The following is a 14,802-nucleotide window of genomic DNA, read 5'->3' as shown; positions in this document are numbered from 1 at the left end:
TTCAGGTAGAAATCAAATTCAATTTATAAGTCGGATTTGAATTCATCAAAAGTGGGTGGTATTCTGATTCATTAAACCTATTTGATAATACAAAATAGCCTGAATTTACTATTTTACCCTCTTATCTCATTCTTCAAGCCCATATTTATTTTCTTTGCTAAAGACCCATTTATCATCCACTCCTATGCAACAAATGATTCTCCCAAATTGAATCAATCAAATCTTTCACGACATTTAAAAAAAAAAATTTCAATTTCTAACTTCTAGGGTTTTGAATGAAATTTGAATTCTTTTATTTCCTTTTTTGGAAATAGGAAAAACATTTGCTAGTTTGGAGAATTTAAATATTATATATATATATATATATATATATATATATTTGGTAAAATATAATTTTATAACTACTTAAGCATGACAAATTATTCAAATTTTTAATAAAAATGATAATTGAATATTTATACATTAGGGTTATATGATTTTTTATGGTTAATTTTTTATTTATTGAGTATATATATATTTTTTAGTCTTATTATTTAATAACAAAACACTCCCAAAATTTAATTATTTTTTAAATAAAAAAATATTGTAAATTATATGGAAGGATATTATTATAAATTTATTTCTTTTTCATTTCCATTCTTATTATTATCAAACATTGGAATGGAAACAAATAATCATTTCAATCTTGCATTCCTAAGTTTATTCAAATGCTTGAAATGGAATTATCAAATTCATTTCTATCCACTAAGAAATATGAATGGAAACAAAATATTCATTTTCATTCCTTATTAAAGTATTCTTTGGACTTTTAATTATTATTTAGAATATGTTACAAGAAAAACAATATATTCTTAGAATAATTTTTTTTAAAATATTTTTCTATCAAAAAATTATACTTTTTAAGGTAGAAAACTATTTTTCCAATACAGCATGGATAGTAGATAATTCTTGCTCCTTGCCTAAAGTTTTGCATCTTCACAATAAGATGCTTATTAAGAATTTATGATTTAGACACCATTGAGAGTTCCATATCTCCCCATTATTTATTGAGGACAATGAAGAGTGTCCTTGATAACTTGCAAGAATAGACAACTCTCATCTACCAAGTTTTTGTTTAGAAGGGATAAGAATAACAATCATATTTTCAAAAAAAGGAAAAAAGAAAAAGACTTTCAATGCATTAAAAAATTGAGTGTTTATATTTATATTCAACAAATATTACACATCTATGAATTTTTTTAAAATAAAAAACCTTAAATGAAATAACCCAAATACTTTTAAATTTTATATTATCTGGAACTATATTTCCAGAAATCCTTAACGGTATCTGAAACTAGTCTTCTAGGTCCAACACCATGAAATAGGTTTTTTTTTCTCTCTTTCACTTCATTATCTATTTATTCTTTAAATTTTTTAAGATTTCTCACTTTTAAATTTCTAATACATTTTAAAATTATTTCTAAGCATCTTTACAACAAATTTTATCAAAATTTACATAAATCATAAGTTCTAAAATATATTCACGTAGGTGGATTAAAAAAATCTATAAAAAAGTTGTAATTAGCTTTGAACTTATCTCATGCTTTTTATTAACAAACAAATTTGTTGTTAAGAAAAAAAAAATCGAAGGAAGAAAAAGGTCAGAGTGGAAGAGAATAACGATTAAGGTATTTTAGGTATATTAATTTTTTTTACTATATGCAATAATATGATTAATGTTTTAAGGTCGATGTATCAAGTGATCAGGCATTCATCTAATTAGGTGGCACGCTTGCGAGAACCATTGCTGTCATCAGATCTCACCTTCCAAAAACAGCATCAGCAAACTGATAGAGATCAGAGGCTGAGCTTCCATTAGCCGCATTAATAGATGGGGCGTTTGGCATCCCTGGGAAGCTTTCCATGGATGTTGATGGCCCAAAAATGCTATTGACTCCCATGGATGCAGGATGTGCTACAAAACTTTGTCCAATTACTCTGTCATTGAAGCCCATGTCCCTGCGCCCTGCATATGGTGGACCATTGTTATTCATCATTTGCCCTGTCCTATCAAATAGCATCTCCCCATGGGCCCCAGAAAATGAAGCCATCGACGGAACACCACCAGTTCCAGCCATACCAGGTCCAGTACCAGTTCCATGCACCCTGGTTCCACTTCCACTTCCTGACATCGTGCCAATAATATTTTCAGGCAAGGACCCACCACCAGATCCATGCAGCATGGCTGAAGCAGCAGGATAAGTACTTATATGACCAGGGAATCCACTGTCTGAGAAGTTTATTGGCATTGTACTATCATAAAAGCTCCTGCTAGCCATGTTATCAGCAACCCTCTGCTCTTGCAACCCAATCACTGAGGATGGTGCAGCAATCGGTGAATGTTTTATCTCTCGAGTTTTCATCTTCTTCAATGAGTCAATTTCATCTGCTTTTCTCTTCAGCATCACCTTGCCTTCCATTTTCTTATCAAGATCAGCCATCTCTTTCTCCAACTGGATTATCTTTTCATTAATATGCCATCCAGAAAGAAGCTTGGAAGGATCTACCCTGTGATCTTCCAAACACTTGGTCACAGATTTCATAGCTGACAAATAGTTTTCATTTGCTTTTTTCTGTAGATAAAAAACATAAAACTGCACGATCAACAAAAGGAAATAGTAATATAATTCAACATGAGAAATGCAAAATGGGTAATACCAGTCTAATAGGTGAATCCTCTTCTCTTGTTCTTTTCCATTCCTCTTTATGCTCTTGCAAGAACGATGTCAAAATTTTCCAAATAGGAAACTTCTCTTCAAGCCCAAAAGTATAAGCAAAGTCAACAGCTTCAACATTCATTTGATTCTTTATCATCCCCTGAATTACATCTGCAACAAACAAAACCTATCTTATAAAGTTTAAGCATTATAAGCAAATAAACAATATCAGTCTTTCTCTCATGATAAAACAGAATAAACACCCAAGCAACAAAATAGTCTCATAAGCCTCCAAGCATAGAGATTGAGATGCCAACAAAGAGTTAGATCCCAGTCCTTGATATCATCCTAACCTTATCCAACTTTATAGATGCTCCTAATAGTGATGATATCCAAGTCCAACGGTAAAATATCAATGATATCTTATGCCCATGGATGGAATAATTTTTAATTCAAGTGATTCCAGGATTCATTCATAAAGATTTATCCATGTTCTGAATCACGCAATTAGGAAATTTCATTTTGGCGTATCATCCCAGACAAGCTAGAAATGGGAATACTTTGGAATGTTCCACGAAAAATGCAATATTGCTTATTTACATAAAAGGGGCTAAAGGAGGTTTTTGGAAAGAGCTGAAAAACAACTTGGAAAAGAGTAATTTAATTCCTATGAAAGGGGAGTCTGATGTGTGGAATAGGAAAGCTTCCCACCACTTATATTGATCTTCCATTTGGAGCATCTTGTAAGCTTTGGCTATTTGGAATTTGGCAAATGGTGTTGGAGGTTGCTTCAAAAAGAGACCCTTAATAGCGACTAGTGAAGGAGGTTTGGAACTTGGGGTTCCTATAAAAGTGGAGTTCTTTGCTTGTAATGCGGTGTGGAGGAGGATTTTGACTTCAAATAAAAATAGCGAGGAATCATAGTGAATAGCTGCTATCATTTCAAGGTGCCAAAGAATCAACTGACCACATTCTCTTACACCACAAAAAAAAGAACTTTGTGGCATTGGTTATTCTCCCCGTTCAAAGCAAAGTCAATGTTGCCCTCTACAATAAAAGAGACTCTATTGAGTTGGCAAGGGGGTTTTGTATGACAGAACTGGTAGTAGGCATGGAGGGTTTCTGCATTACGCTTATCCTGGATTGTATAGATAGACAAATCATTGATTGTTTGAAAATGTGAAGCAAAACCATGTACTTAGAAATTCATTCCTTGTACCTTTTTTCTATGGTATACAAAATTCTCCAGCGAGGCATCTTTTGTATTAGACTTCACTGATCGATCATGCTACAGTCGAAGGGAGGGAAGTCTATTTGTCTTTTCTTAGAGACTGATGCATACTGCTTGTCTAATTTAGTGCCCATTTGCTAGGCCTTGTGACTGCTGATTGCCTATATATATTGTTTGCCTATAAATTTATATAAGGTGACCCTATAAATTGTTACCCTGTAACTTCATTAATTAATCACATCTATTATACCCTTTCAATGATTAGAAGATGACCCTCTCACTTATGAGAACCTTGAATTTTGAAATTTGACACCTCTACAATAAAGAAGTGAACAATTTTTTTTTTTTTATCACAAACGAAGAAGAATATATTAATATAAGAACAGATACAAGAAGTGAACAATTTTCACATCCATTCCCAATTAAATTGCCTTAATGAAATTCTTTAGAACTCTGATAGAATTAGTCTTTGGCCAGATTTTTAAGGATTTGCCAACCTACAAATGAGTGGTTGGAAACATCAATTATTTTATTTATTTTTGATCAATAAGTATAATATGTATAGCAAAGAGGCGCTAAAGAAGCGACTCAAAGAGTTACAGTATAGATCAACTCCCTCCCCTTACAACCCAAGACACTAGGAAAGCACAAAAAACCCTCTCCCTTAACGCATACACACCCATTCTATAAAATCTATTAAGGTCGAAGGACCATCTTTATCCACAATTTGGTTTCCGACCACAGTCAATACACAAAAGAAATTTTCAGCTTTTGGATGGACAGCACATCGTCCTCAAAAGCAATAGAATTCCTAGCCTTCCAAATAACCCAAAATAAGCATAACGGACCCATTAGCCACGCCACCTTCCTCTTCTTGCCCACAAAAGAGCCTCTCCAACCTATGAGAGTTTCCTTAACCGAAAGCGGAAAAACCTAAGAAACTCCAAAAAAAGAGAGGAGCAACGTCCACACCTCCCTCGTTCTTTCACAATGAAGGAGGAGGTGGTCAATCGACTCCCCACACTTTTGGCACAGAAAACACCTATTTGCCAACGCTCAACCCCTCTTTTGCAAACAGTCCAAAGTTAAAACTCTACCCCACGAAGCCTCCCACGTAAAGAAGCTTATCTTGGGTTGAACATAGGACATCCAAATAATCTTTGAAGGGAAAGAAGTTGAAGACACCCGCTGCAACGCCCTATACAAGGATTTTACCGAAAATACCCCATCCTTTGATTCCACCCATCTCACCCTATCCTCCTCATCCACCCTCACCTTCTTCCCATCCAAGCAACAAAGTAACCTTCCCACTTCTTCCATCTTCTAATCATTAAAGGGCCTATTGAAAGTAGGGGTCCAACTTCCCCTCCTTTCCCCCTCGGCTGTCCAAACTTCATTTACCCAAGCTTCTTTAGACGTTGCTATAACAAACAAATAATGAAGGGAAAGCCTCGCATAAAGGGCTAATTCCACACCACTTATCTTTCCAAAAACTCACATTCTTGTCATCCCCCACCTCAAAGCCAAAAAAAGGGGTCACAAGCTGTCCCATCTTATTTATAACTTTCCACAAACCAACTCCATAGGCCTCCCTAGTCTCACTAGATCTCCACCCTCCTCTTTTCTCCCCGTATTTCCTTCTAATCACTTGATTCCAAAGGGTCTTTTTTTCGTTTGCAAAGCGCCACACCCACATGCCAAGGAGAGCCTTATTGAACAAACCAAGGCTCTTAACCCCCAAACCGCCTTTACTTTTGTCTTCATACACAATCGGCCACCTTATTAAGTGAGGTTTATGCTCAAGAGCCCCACCTCCCCACAGAAAATCCCTTTGTATTTTTTCCAGTCTAATCCTAACCACCCTAGGCAATTGGAAAATGGACATGAAATAGATCAGTAGGTTAGACAGAGTACTCCGAATCAAGGTAATCCTCCCCCACTTTGAGATGTACTGTCGCTTCCACATAGCCAATCTCTTTCGGAATCTTTCCTCTATCCCATCCCATACACCAACAGATTTAAAAGGAGCACCCAAAGGCATTCCTAGATAGGTGGAGGGCAAATTTCCCACTTTATAGCCGAAATCATCAGCCAACTCTTCCACAATTTCAACTCTACCAACTAGGATCAGTTCACTTTTTACTAGATTCACTTTTAACCCTGACAAAGCCTCAAACCACATTAACAGCCAGCACAAATGTGTCAATTGATCCTCTTTAGCCTCACAGAAAATCAACATGTCATCAGCAAACAATAAGCGTGAAATCTGGACCCCTTCACCCTTTCTTCCCTGAACCATACAAAGCGTCAAAAAACCTCCAGCAACTGCTCTTTTTATCAAATAGCTAAAGGCTTCCATCACTACTACGAATAAATAAGGCGAGAGAGGGTCTCCTTGTCTTAAACCCCTTGAGCTTTGGAAAAAACCTGTTGGGCCGCCATTCACCAGGACTAAAAATCTAACAGTGGACAAACACCACTTTATCCAACTACACCACCTTCCCCCCAAATCCCATTTCCCCCAACACCGCTAACAAAAACGAACAATCCACATGACCATAGGCTTTCTCAATGTCTAATTTGCAAAGTATTGTCCCTCTATTACTTTTCAAAATGGAATCTATTGCCACATTAGCGATCAGCACTGCGTCCATGATCTGCCGCCCCTCCACAAGCATTTTGAGACATTGATATCACCTTGGCTTACACTCCTTTTAATCTGTTAGCCAACAACTTAGCTAACCTTTTGTAAAACCCTCCCACCAAGCTTATTGGCCTAAAGTCCTTTAGGTCCTCAGCTTCCCCTTTCTTAGGAATCATAACTAAGCAGGTTGCATTCAGGCTTCTGACAAATCTCCCCGTCTCATGAAATTGTTTGAAAAAATTCATAACCTCCTCCTTCACAAAATCCCAAGAAAACTGCCAGAAGGCCATTGAGAAATCGTTCGGGCCTAGCGCTTTCTCTCCGCAACAACCTACCAGCGTTTCAAAAACCTCCTCCTCTGAGAAGGGCTTCTCCAGCCTCTCCACATTCACCTCTTCCAGCCTCTCAAAATTTAACCCATCTATACTAGGCTTCCAGTCACCAGGATCTATCAACGGGCCTTGGAAAGTTCTGCTCACCTCCTCTTTGATTTCACTTTCCTCAGTTAAACACCTCTCGTTCACCTTTATTCTATTCATCTGATTCCTCTTCCTATGAGCATTAGCCATCTGATGAAAAAACTTGGTGTTTCTATACCCCTCTTTCAACCAGATTTCCCTAGACTTCTGCCTCCAAGACACTTCTTCTAATAAGACCCACTTCTTATATAACTCCCTTGCCTCCTTCCTGGTCTCTTCTTCTTCCATTGACAAAGAGCGAACCCTCTCTTCCTTATCCCAGTAACCAATTAAATTCTATGCATTCTGCTTCTTGGAATCAATTTGCCCAAAAACCTCTTTATTCCAACTTCTCAAAAACGGTTTTAAAGCCTTCAATTTTTTAGTCAAAATGAAGCTAGTTGATCCGATCACTTGAATCCCCTCCCACCACTATTTTAGCACCTCTTTAAAACCCTCCTCCTTCAGCCACATATTCTCAAATTTAAAGGGCGTGGGCCCTCTCCTCATTCCTCCCCCATCAAGAAGAATTGGAGAGTGATCAGAAACTAGCCTAGCCAGTACAACTTGGATAGCCCCCTGAAAATGAGCTTCCCAATCCTCAGAAATAAGGAAACGATCAATTCTTGACTTTGACCGATTATTGAGACTTCCACACCACGTGAACACCCCCCCACCCCCCACCCCCCCCCCCAAATGAAGAGGCAAGTCCTGTAGTTCTAACCCCTCAACCCCTCTGAGAATCTCCTCATCGTCGGGGACAAGCGACCTCCTCTACTTCTCTCATAAGGGAATCTTAACATGTTGAAATCCCCTGCTACACACCATGGACCATTCCATAAACCTCTTATTGCCCCCAGCTCACTCCAAAAATCTTCTCTCTCCACTTTTACTGTGGGCCCATAAACTCCTGAAAAACACCAACATAACCCATTCTTGAAGTTCTTAAATCGACAAGAAACTGTAAATTTGCCCACCTCCATCTCCACTAATTGCAACACCCTATTATCTCAAAACACCACAACTCCCCCCGCCGCCCCCCTGGAATTTAAAGCCCCCCACTCTTCCAACTCCAAGGCTTTTTACCATTCCATTAGACATCTTCTGGATTTTTGTTTCCTGGAGGCACACTAAGTCCGCCTTCTGTGACTTAATCACATTCTTTATCAATCTTCTCTTGTCTCTATCATTTGCCCCCCTTACATTCCACGACAGAATTCTAAGCTTCATCTAACAGACTCTTGATGGCCCTGATCCCCTTCTATTCCACCATAATTCACCGACCACTCAAGTTTCTTCACCTCGTGATCAAATCTCGAAGGTCTCTGACCTTTCCTCTTTTTTCCGGTGACCCTCTCAGAACAATCCCTTCTTTCTCTTATTCTGTTAAGGAGTTTCAAGATCTCACTTTCAAAGCCCTCCGAAGGCATTCCCAAACACTGACAGAATCTTGCCAGGCAACTATACCTCCAAGACTCCTCGTCATCTCCCTCTTTCCCAGCCCTGTCGTCTCTCCCCTCTTCTAACAAGAAAAAAATCACCCTCTCCCTTCTGATCACCCCTCCTACAGCCGGACACACTCTCATAGGACTAAAGTTTAACTTCCCTTCACTTTCCTTCACCAAGGCATCAAAACCGCACCTCTCCTCCACCTCGATTATAGCCCCCTCCACCCCAGAGAAAGGAGAAGAAGAAGAGACCCGTCCCCCCCAAAAACAAACAACGGAAGGCTCAAAAGTGGAATACCTGGCATCTTCCTCCAACAGCCACATGTCCGCAATGGAAACCCTTCCTTTCTCGCCTCTCTCCGTTGAAGAAACCATCCCACCGGCCAAGAGCTCTTTGTCAAACCACCTCTCTGATCGCGACTGACCGAAAGAAGCCCTAGTTTCTTTCAAAGGTCTTTCCTTTGTGGACCTAAAAAGAGAGAAAGCCCACGTAGCTTCTGCAGTGGGCTGTCCTTTTAAACCCAAACTGGGCCTGCTATCCACCCCACCCGGCTAGACCCAAAGAGGGCTTGAATGGCCATCGCAAAAGGCCCGCCCCAAACCTCTGCTGGACTGCCCCTCTTCCCAACAGTCCCTTGGCCCACTGAAAATCCCCCTTTCTTTTAAAGCCCAATCTAGATGTGCTTGAGAAACTACATGAATGGGCTTGCATTGATCAAGCCTAGCATCCTCCCCACCACTTAAGCCCGCCTCTCCACTCCCTTTGCCTTCGACCTTCTTCCCAAAAGCTGAAAAAGCTTCAGCTGTACCAGATGTCCCGTCTCCATCATGTTTTTCTTCCCCTCCAACTTTTCTGATTGAATCTGCCCCCAATAGCCTCTGCTACACGCCACCTCTCCTTCCCTTTGCTACTGCTACTCCCTGCGCATGAGCCCATATCCCAATCTTCCCTAGCCTTTGCCTCCTCTCCCCATTGCAACTTCTTCATCAGCACCACCTTAGATATCCATGGCAGCCTCTCTCACCACAGCTGTAATGCATAGCAATAATCATCAACCACTAAATGCATAGTTCCTGGAAAAAAATTCCCCCTGTTCTTCACCAAAATTCTGGCCCACAGGAGCTGAGAGCAATTCTTTGTTTCTCCATCCACCTCAACAAAGCCTCCACAACAGTCTCCAATTCTCTTAACATTTCTTCACTCCAACAATGAAACGGGAGTCCCACCACTCTTACCCAAACTTCTTCTACTTGGATTCCTACCTTCAAGCATCCTGCCTCCTTGCTCCATCTCTCTAATAGCATCACTTTGTCTTTAAATCGTCGCATCCCCCTCTTTAGCGCTCTCTCTGCCTCCTCTTCATCTTTGAACTCCAGCAACATGAAAGGTCCTCCCATGCTCAACACTTTCATTCCATTTTTTATATTCCGACTGTGCTCCCCCCATTTTCTAACCGAAAGCAACTCCGTCTCCACCACTGACCCATCATCCCATCTTCCAACAAGGCACCGGCCTAGTCCTTCCTCCCTATTTCTCAACCCTCTCCCTCCAACCTGAAGCCATAAAGCATCTCCTTGCCTTCCAGCCGGCTCCTTAGCCACATCCACAAAAGACTTCTTCTCACCCTCCACTTTCTTTCCAAAGAACGTTCATCCTTCCCTTCTACTGTCACCGCTTTCGGCTTTGACTCAACTTGTAGAGCTTCTTCAAACTTTACTTCCTCTTGCATAACTACCCCTAAATCCCGAAGTTTCTTAGCAAAAATGGCCCAACCTCCTAGTAAACCCTTACCTTTGGGGACAACTAAGCAAAATCTCTTTGTCTCCACATCAACAACAGAACAAAGGATGTATCTCCCCACCCCATTTTCACGTCTTTCCACTCTAAACTTTCTACCCTCTTCCTCCCACACTTTAACTAATCTTCCTTTCCTTTCCTCCCTGCAGCATTCTTCAAGACCTTCCAGAAACTTTCTCAAACTTGTCACCTCGAATCTGATCCAGGAGGAGAAACCTCTACTCCTCTCCACAATGGTACCTCTTAGCTTCCCTCTAACTTCCTCTAATGAAACTTCATACGTCTTTGACTCTATCGCAAACCAACACTTTCCCCCTCCCATCCTAAGTATGGAAACATCAATTATTTAGTTTCACTCAGATTTTTTTTCTCCCTCTTTTCCTCAAGGAAATCAAAATTGATTGAAAGAAATAAGTAAAGGAGAGGAGGAAAACTCAAAAGGAGAGAAAGAGTAGAAGGAAGAAAAGCAACAACAACCTGACATACGAGTCACTAAATTGAAATCAGCATGGAACAACCACAGCAAGAATCCACAATAATGGCTTCCCCATGGCCACAAACAAACTCAGCTTTCCAACCCAATTTGAGTTCAGTCTGAACTCAATCTAGCCTTTTCTCACCCTCCTAGCCCAGCAGCAAAACAAGGAATTTTGTATAATTTGGTTAATGGCATACCTTGAGTCGCTCTTGTGGTGCCTCTTTTTAATATATTGTTCTCCTATTCTATCAAAAAAAAAAAAAAAAAGGTTAATGGCATATATCAAACCAGTTGCTAAACAACAGTTGTCTAAATCCAGTCCACAGTCTTCATATAAAACAGGGAAGTTTAAGCTAAGGGCTAAAATTGGGATGAAATGGGTTCAAGATAGAAGTTTTTCTTCAAGATTAGCTTGGAGTGGGTCAAAGTTTTAAAAGGCTAATGGCAGTCTTGAGGTGTTTTGCCTAAATGAGGTGAGGCATAAGCTTCAACTTAAACAAATTAATAATAAAAAATTATTCATAAAGTCACAATAAAATTGAAGAATTAAAAAGACATAAACTTTTTTTTTGATTGGAAACGACACAGAGATATTAAAAAGACATAAACTTCATAATGGTAAAATTAATTTGTTAATAGTTCTAATTTAGCTCGTTTTCTAACAAAAAAATCAGTTTTCTCAAATGGTTTGATCAAATAATTTTCAACATTACTATTTTTATCACTAGGATCCTCCAATAAATATAATCAAATTGCTATATTATCCTCCCCAATGGTGTTAATATCCACCCATTATTCTTCTTCATCTACCAATTGTAGTGGTATTTTTCTTTTTAATCTATCAATAATTAGATTATATATGAGATCAACCACTAGGACAAATAGCAATTCCCTTATTCTTCTCAGTCTCCCTTTTTCCCTTCCATTTAAAAAGTGAATTGAAAGTCAAGTAAGCCCTTGTATTGTAAAAGGTTTAACCAAGTAAGGACCCAGTACAAAATTCATGAAATTTATAACAGAAGTCCACAAAAGCAATAGATGATAGAACTTTTTTTTTTTTTTTGATAGGTAAAGCAATAGATGATAGAACTCATTACAACTCATTGAATATTGAAACTTAAACCACTTATAAAATATATACCAAAAGCCTATAAATACCAAAAACCTTTTGGATATTTGAGGATTAGCCTTGAGGCTATAGCCTCAAAGCGTGAGAAAAAATGAGTCATTAAATTGCCACTTCCAATCAATAAGAAGACAATAAGCCCTTTAATTCTGACCCAAAAAAAATTGCAACATAAAGATTAAGCCATTGGTAATAAAACTATCTCACAATCCAAACCTCTAGTTTGTATTAATCTTAAACTCAAAACTTAGCAGGGAACAGTATGTGACAGTACTAGATTAGTAGTTAAATTTGAAAAAAAAAAAAGAAAAAAGAAAATAGCAAGTACTAGTTTATGGTGTTTAGCATCCCGGCAGGAATAATCTAATTCAAAATTATATACCTGAGACTAATTGAAACTTTAGGGAGATCAAAATAAAAAACATAAAATCAAGAAAATATGAATAGGTATGCATTAAAGGCTGTCATCACATTTACCTGGGACCCTGGCGAGGAGAAAACGGGAGCGTCGCAAGGCATCAGAAATCTCCTTTGGACAACTTAGCCGGATCAAATTCCTGAGATCTTCATTCCTAAATAAAGCCGGGATGCCGAAACAAGCAACCAGAAGAAGCAAACCCCGAGCGTCAATGTCACTGGCATTGGAAACTCCACCTTCATTGATAAGCCTCTTCCTCCAAGTAACTGCAGCTAAATCAGCTTCTTCCTTCACGGATGGCTCCATCTCGGTGCAGTCAGAGAGTAGAAAAAATTCCAAAATTAGAAGTGATGCTTGTCGAGAAGGAACCATGTGGGTGGCTTTGCCGAATGCCTTGCTTCCCTGGAGGAAAAAGCGCCCAATGCATTCAAGTACAAGTTTGGCAGGTTTTGGAGCGCCCTTTAAAGCTGCAGGGACTTCTTCACGGAGCTTGGCAACGTCCGAGAGATGTGAGATGATGTACTTGCGGAGGCCTCGGCTACGCATCATTCCGCAGAGAAATCCAAGCTCCGACACGGATGTCTGCGCTGGCATTGGTTCTGAATGTAGATCAGCTGATTCCGGACTAGATGTTTCCAAGGTATTGGAAGCTAGAGCTTGGTGATGTTGCGGGGAAGCATCCAACTCTCTGGACCTGCTGGCAATGGCATCTTGAATGAAATCCAGATGCTTCTGCAACTCGTCCCATCTTCGTCTAAATGCGTGTAGAACAGTAGAGAGGTTGCGAAGTTCATTCACGGATCTCATAGGATCGCCCCCACCACTTTCCCCTGACACTGCTGCCGCACATAATGGTGGAGGCGGTTGCCCCTCCTTGACGGTGAGGGTCATAGAGGTCTTCGCCATGAGGTTGGATGAATTGGTTGTGGGTGTGAACAAAACCCTAATCTGTTGTCTTCCTGGTGTTGGGAGCTCTGATTCGAGCTAAACCAGGCCCACGTGTAACCCGATCCACTATCGCTACGGGTTACGTGGTTATGATATGGGGAGAAGAATAGTGTAAAGCTACGTTTAAAAAAATAGTTTTTTTTAAGAAATTTCATGTGTAAAAAATTTAATTTTTAATAAAATGAAAAGAATCGTATGAACAAAAAACATTATTTTCTTGTAAAAATAATTTTTTCTTCTAAAACACATATAGACTTAAGGGGTCAGATTAACAAATGAAATATTTTTATCCATTTTAATCTATTAATTATTATATAAACAAATAAATAAATACAATAATTAAAACATCCTTATTTTTAAAACATATTAGTATTCCTGCATGACAGTAACTAATAAAGTTAATATTATATATTTTTTTAATCATTTAAGAAACATCATGAAAAAATAATTTGATAAAAAATAAATTTATTAGTATTTATATTTAAAAACAAGATTTATTACACTTTACCTCTCAATCTATATATTATTTTTCACATTGTCCATCATAATATTTTATAATTACATGCAATGTGTTATAATTGTAGTAATGAATGTCACCACATTAATGTTAATTAAGTATTATTTATGACTTCCATTAATACTCATTAATGGAAGCCATTAATGTTATTTATGAGTTTCATTAATATTCATTAATGGGGATATTAATGGAAGCCATTTGGAAAGCCTATAAAAGGGCTTCCCGTCTCCTGTAATATACATCCCAAGAAAATAAAGAAAATTCTTCATCTCATTCTCTCTCTCTCTCTCTCTTTCTTTCACTTTCTCAATTCTCTTCCTTGATTCCTTCTTCCATATTATATATCAAAGTAAGATATATTTTATCTCTACTACTTTGATTTGCATTATATTTGTCCTTGTTTTACAACACATTATCAGCACGAATTGCTCTGAAGGTAATTCTCGTATCTTAAATTTGAAGTTATTTATATAGAATAAAATTTTACATATTTACATTATTATTGATTTGTTTTGTTACATATTGTTAAAAGTTATAAACAAATTATTTGATTTTGTTTATAATCAAAGTTATACCAATGCTATCAAGTTATTATAACTAATTCTAATAATATTGTTTTGTCATATATATGAAGTTATTTGACAATGTCGAATATCACAAAAACTCTAATTTGTGGCACTTGACATTTCAGGAAAAAACTATTTATCTTGGATCCTTGATGTTGAATTACATCTTGATGCAATGAACCTTGGAGCTACGATCAAACAAGGAAATCAAGCATCCCTGCAGGATCGCGCAAAAGCATTGATTTTCCTTCGCCATCACCTCCATGAAGGTTTAAAAAATGAGTATTTTACGGTAAATGACCCTTTTACTCTATGGAGTAATTTGAAGGAAAGATATGACCACCAGAAAACTGTGATTCTTCCAAAAGCTCGATATGATTGGATGCACCTAAGGTTGCAAGATTTTAAAACTGTTAGTGAATACAACTCTGCACTTTTCAAAATCAGCTCTCAATTAAAGCTGTGTGGAGAAAA

At 38.2% G+C, this 14,802-nt stretch overlaps 1 protein-coding gene across 1 annotated transcript; it reads right to left on the bottom strand.

Annotated features, from left to right (window-relative positions):
* Positions 1-1,656: 1,656 nt before the first annotated feature.
* On the bottom strand, positions 1,657-13,309 carry LOC117909247 (protein FRIGIDA). Its single transcript, XM_034823200.1, has 3 exons — positions 12,357-13,309; positions 2,698-2,867; positions 1,657-2,612 (listed from the first exon to the last, which is right to left on the bottom strand). The coding sequence occupies exons 1-3, from the start codon at positions 13,201-13,203 to the stop codon at positions 1,800-1,802; spliced, it is 1,830 nt and encodes a 609-aa protein (XP_034679091.1). The 5' UTR covers positions 13,204-13,309; the 3' UTR covers positions 1,657-1,799.
* Between the last annotated feature and the right edge of the window lie 1,493 nt (positions 13,310-14,802).

The sequence above is a fragment of the Vitis riparia genome, chromosome 19 (assembly GCF_004353265.1).
Source record: "Vitis riparia cultivar Riparia Gloire de Montpellier isolate 1030 chromosome 19, EGFV_Vit.rip_1.0, whole genome shotgun sequence".
Lineage (NCBI taxonomy): Eukaryota > Viridiplantae > Streptophyta > Magnoliopsida > Vitales > Vitaceae > Vitis > Vitis riparia.
This window is presented reverse-complemented; position numbering and strand designations above follow the sequence as displayed.

Excerpts from the sequence above, each read along its gene's own strand:
- LOC117909247 (XM_034823200.1), bottom strand. The coding sequence starts at position 13,203 with ATGGCGAAGACCTCTATGACCCTCACCGTCAAGGAGGGGCAACCGCCT. Across the intron at positions 2,868-12,356 it reads TCTCCTCGCCAGGGTCCCAG|ATGTAATTCAGGGGATGATA; the intron begins GTAAATGTGATG and ends TGTTTGTTGCAG. Across the intron at positions 2,613-2,697 it reads AGGATTCACCTATTAGACTG|AAAAAAGCAAATGAAAACTA; the intron begins GTATTACCCATT and ends TTTTATCTACAG.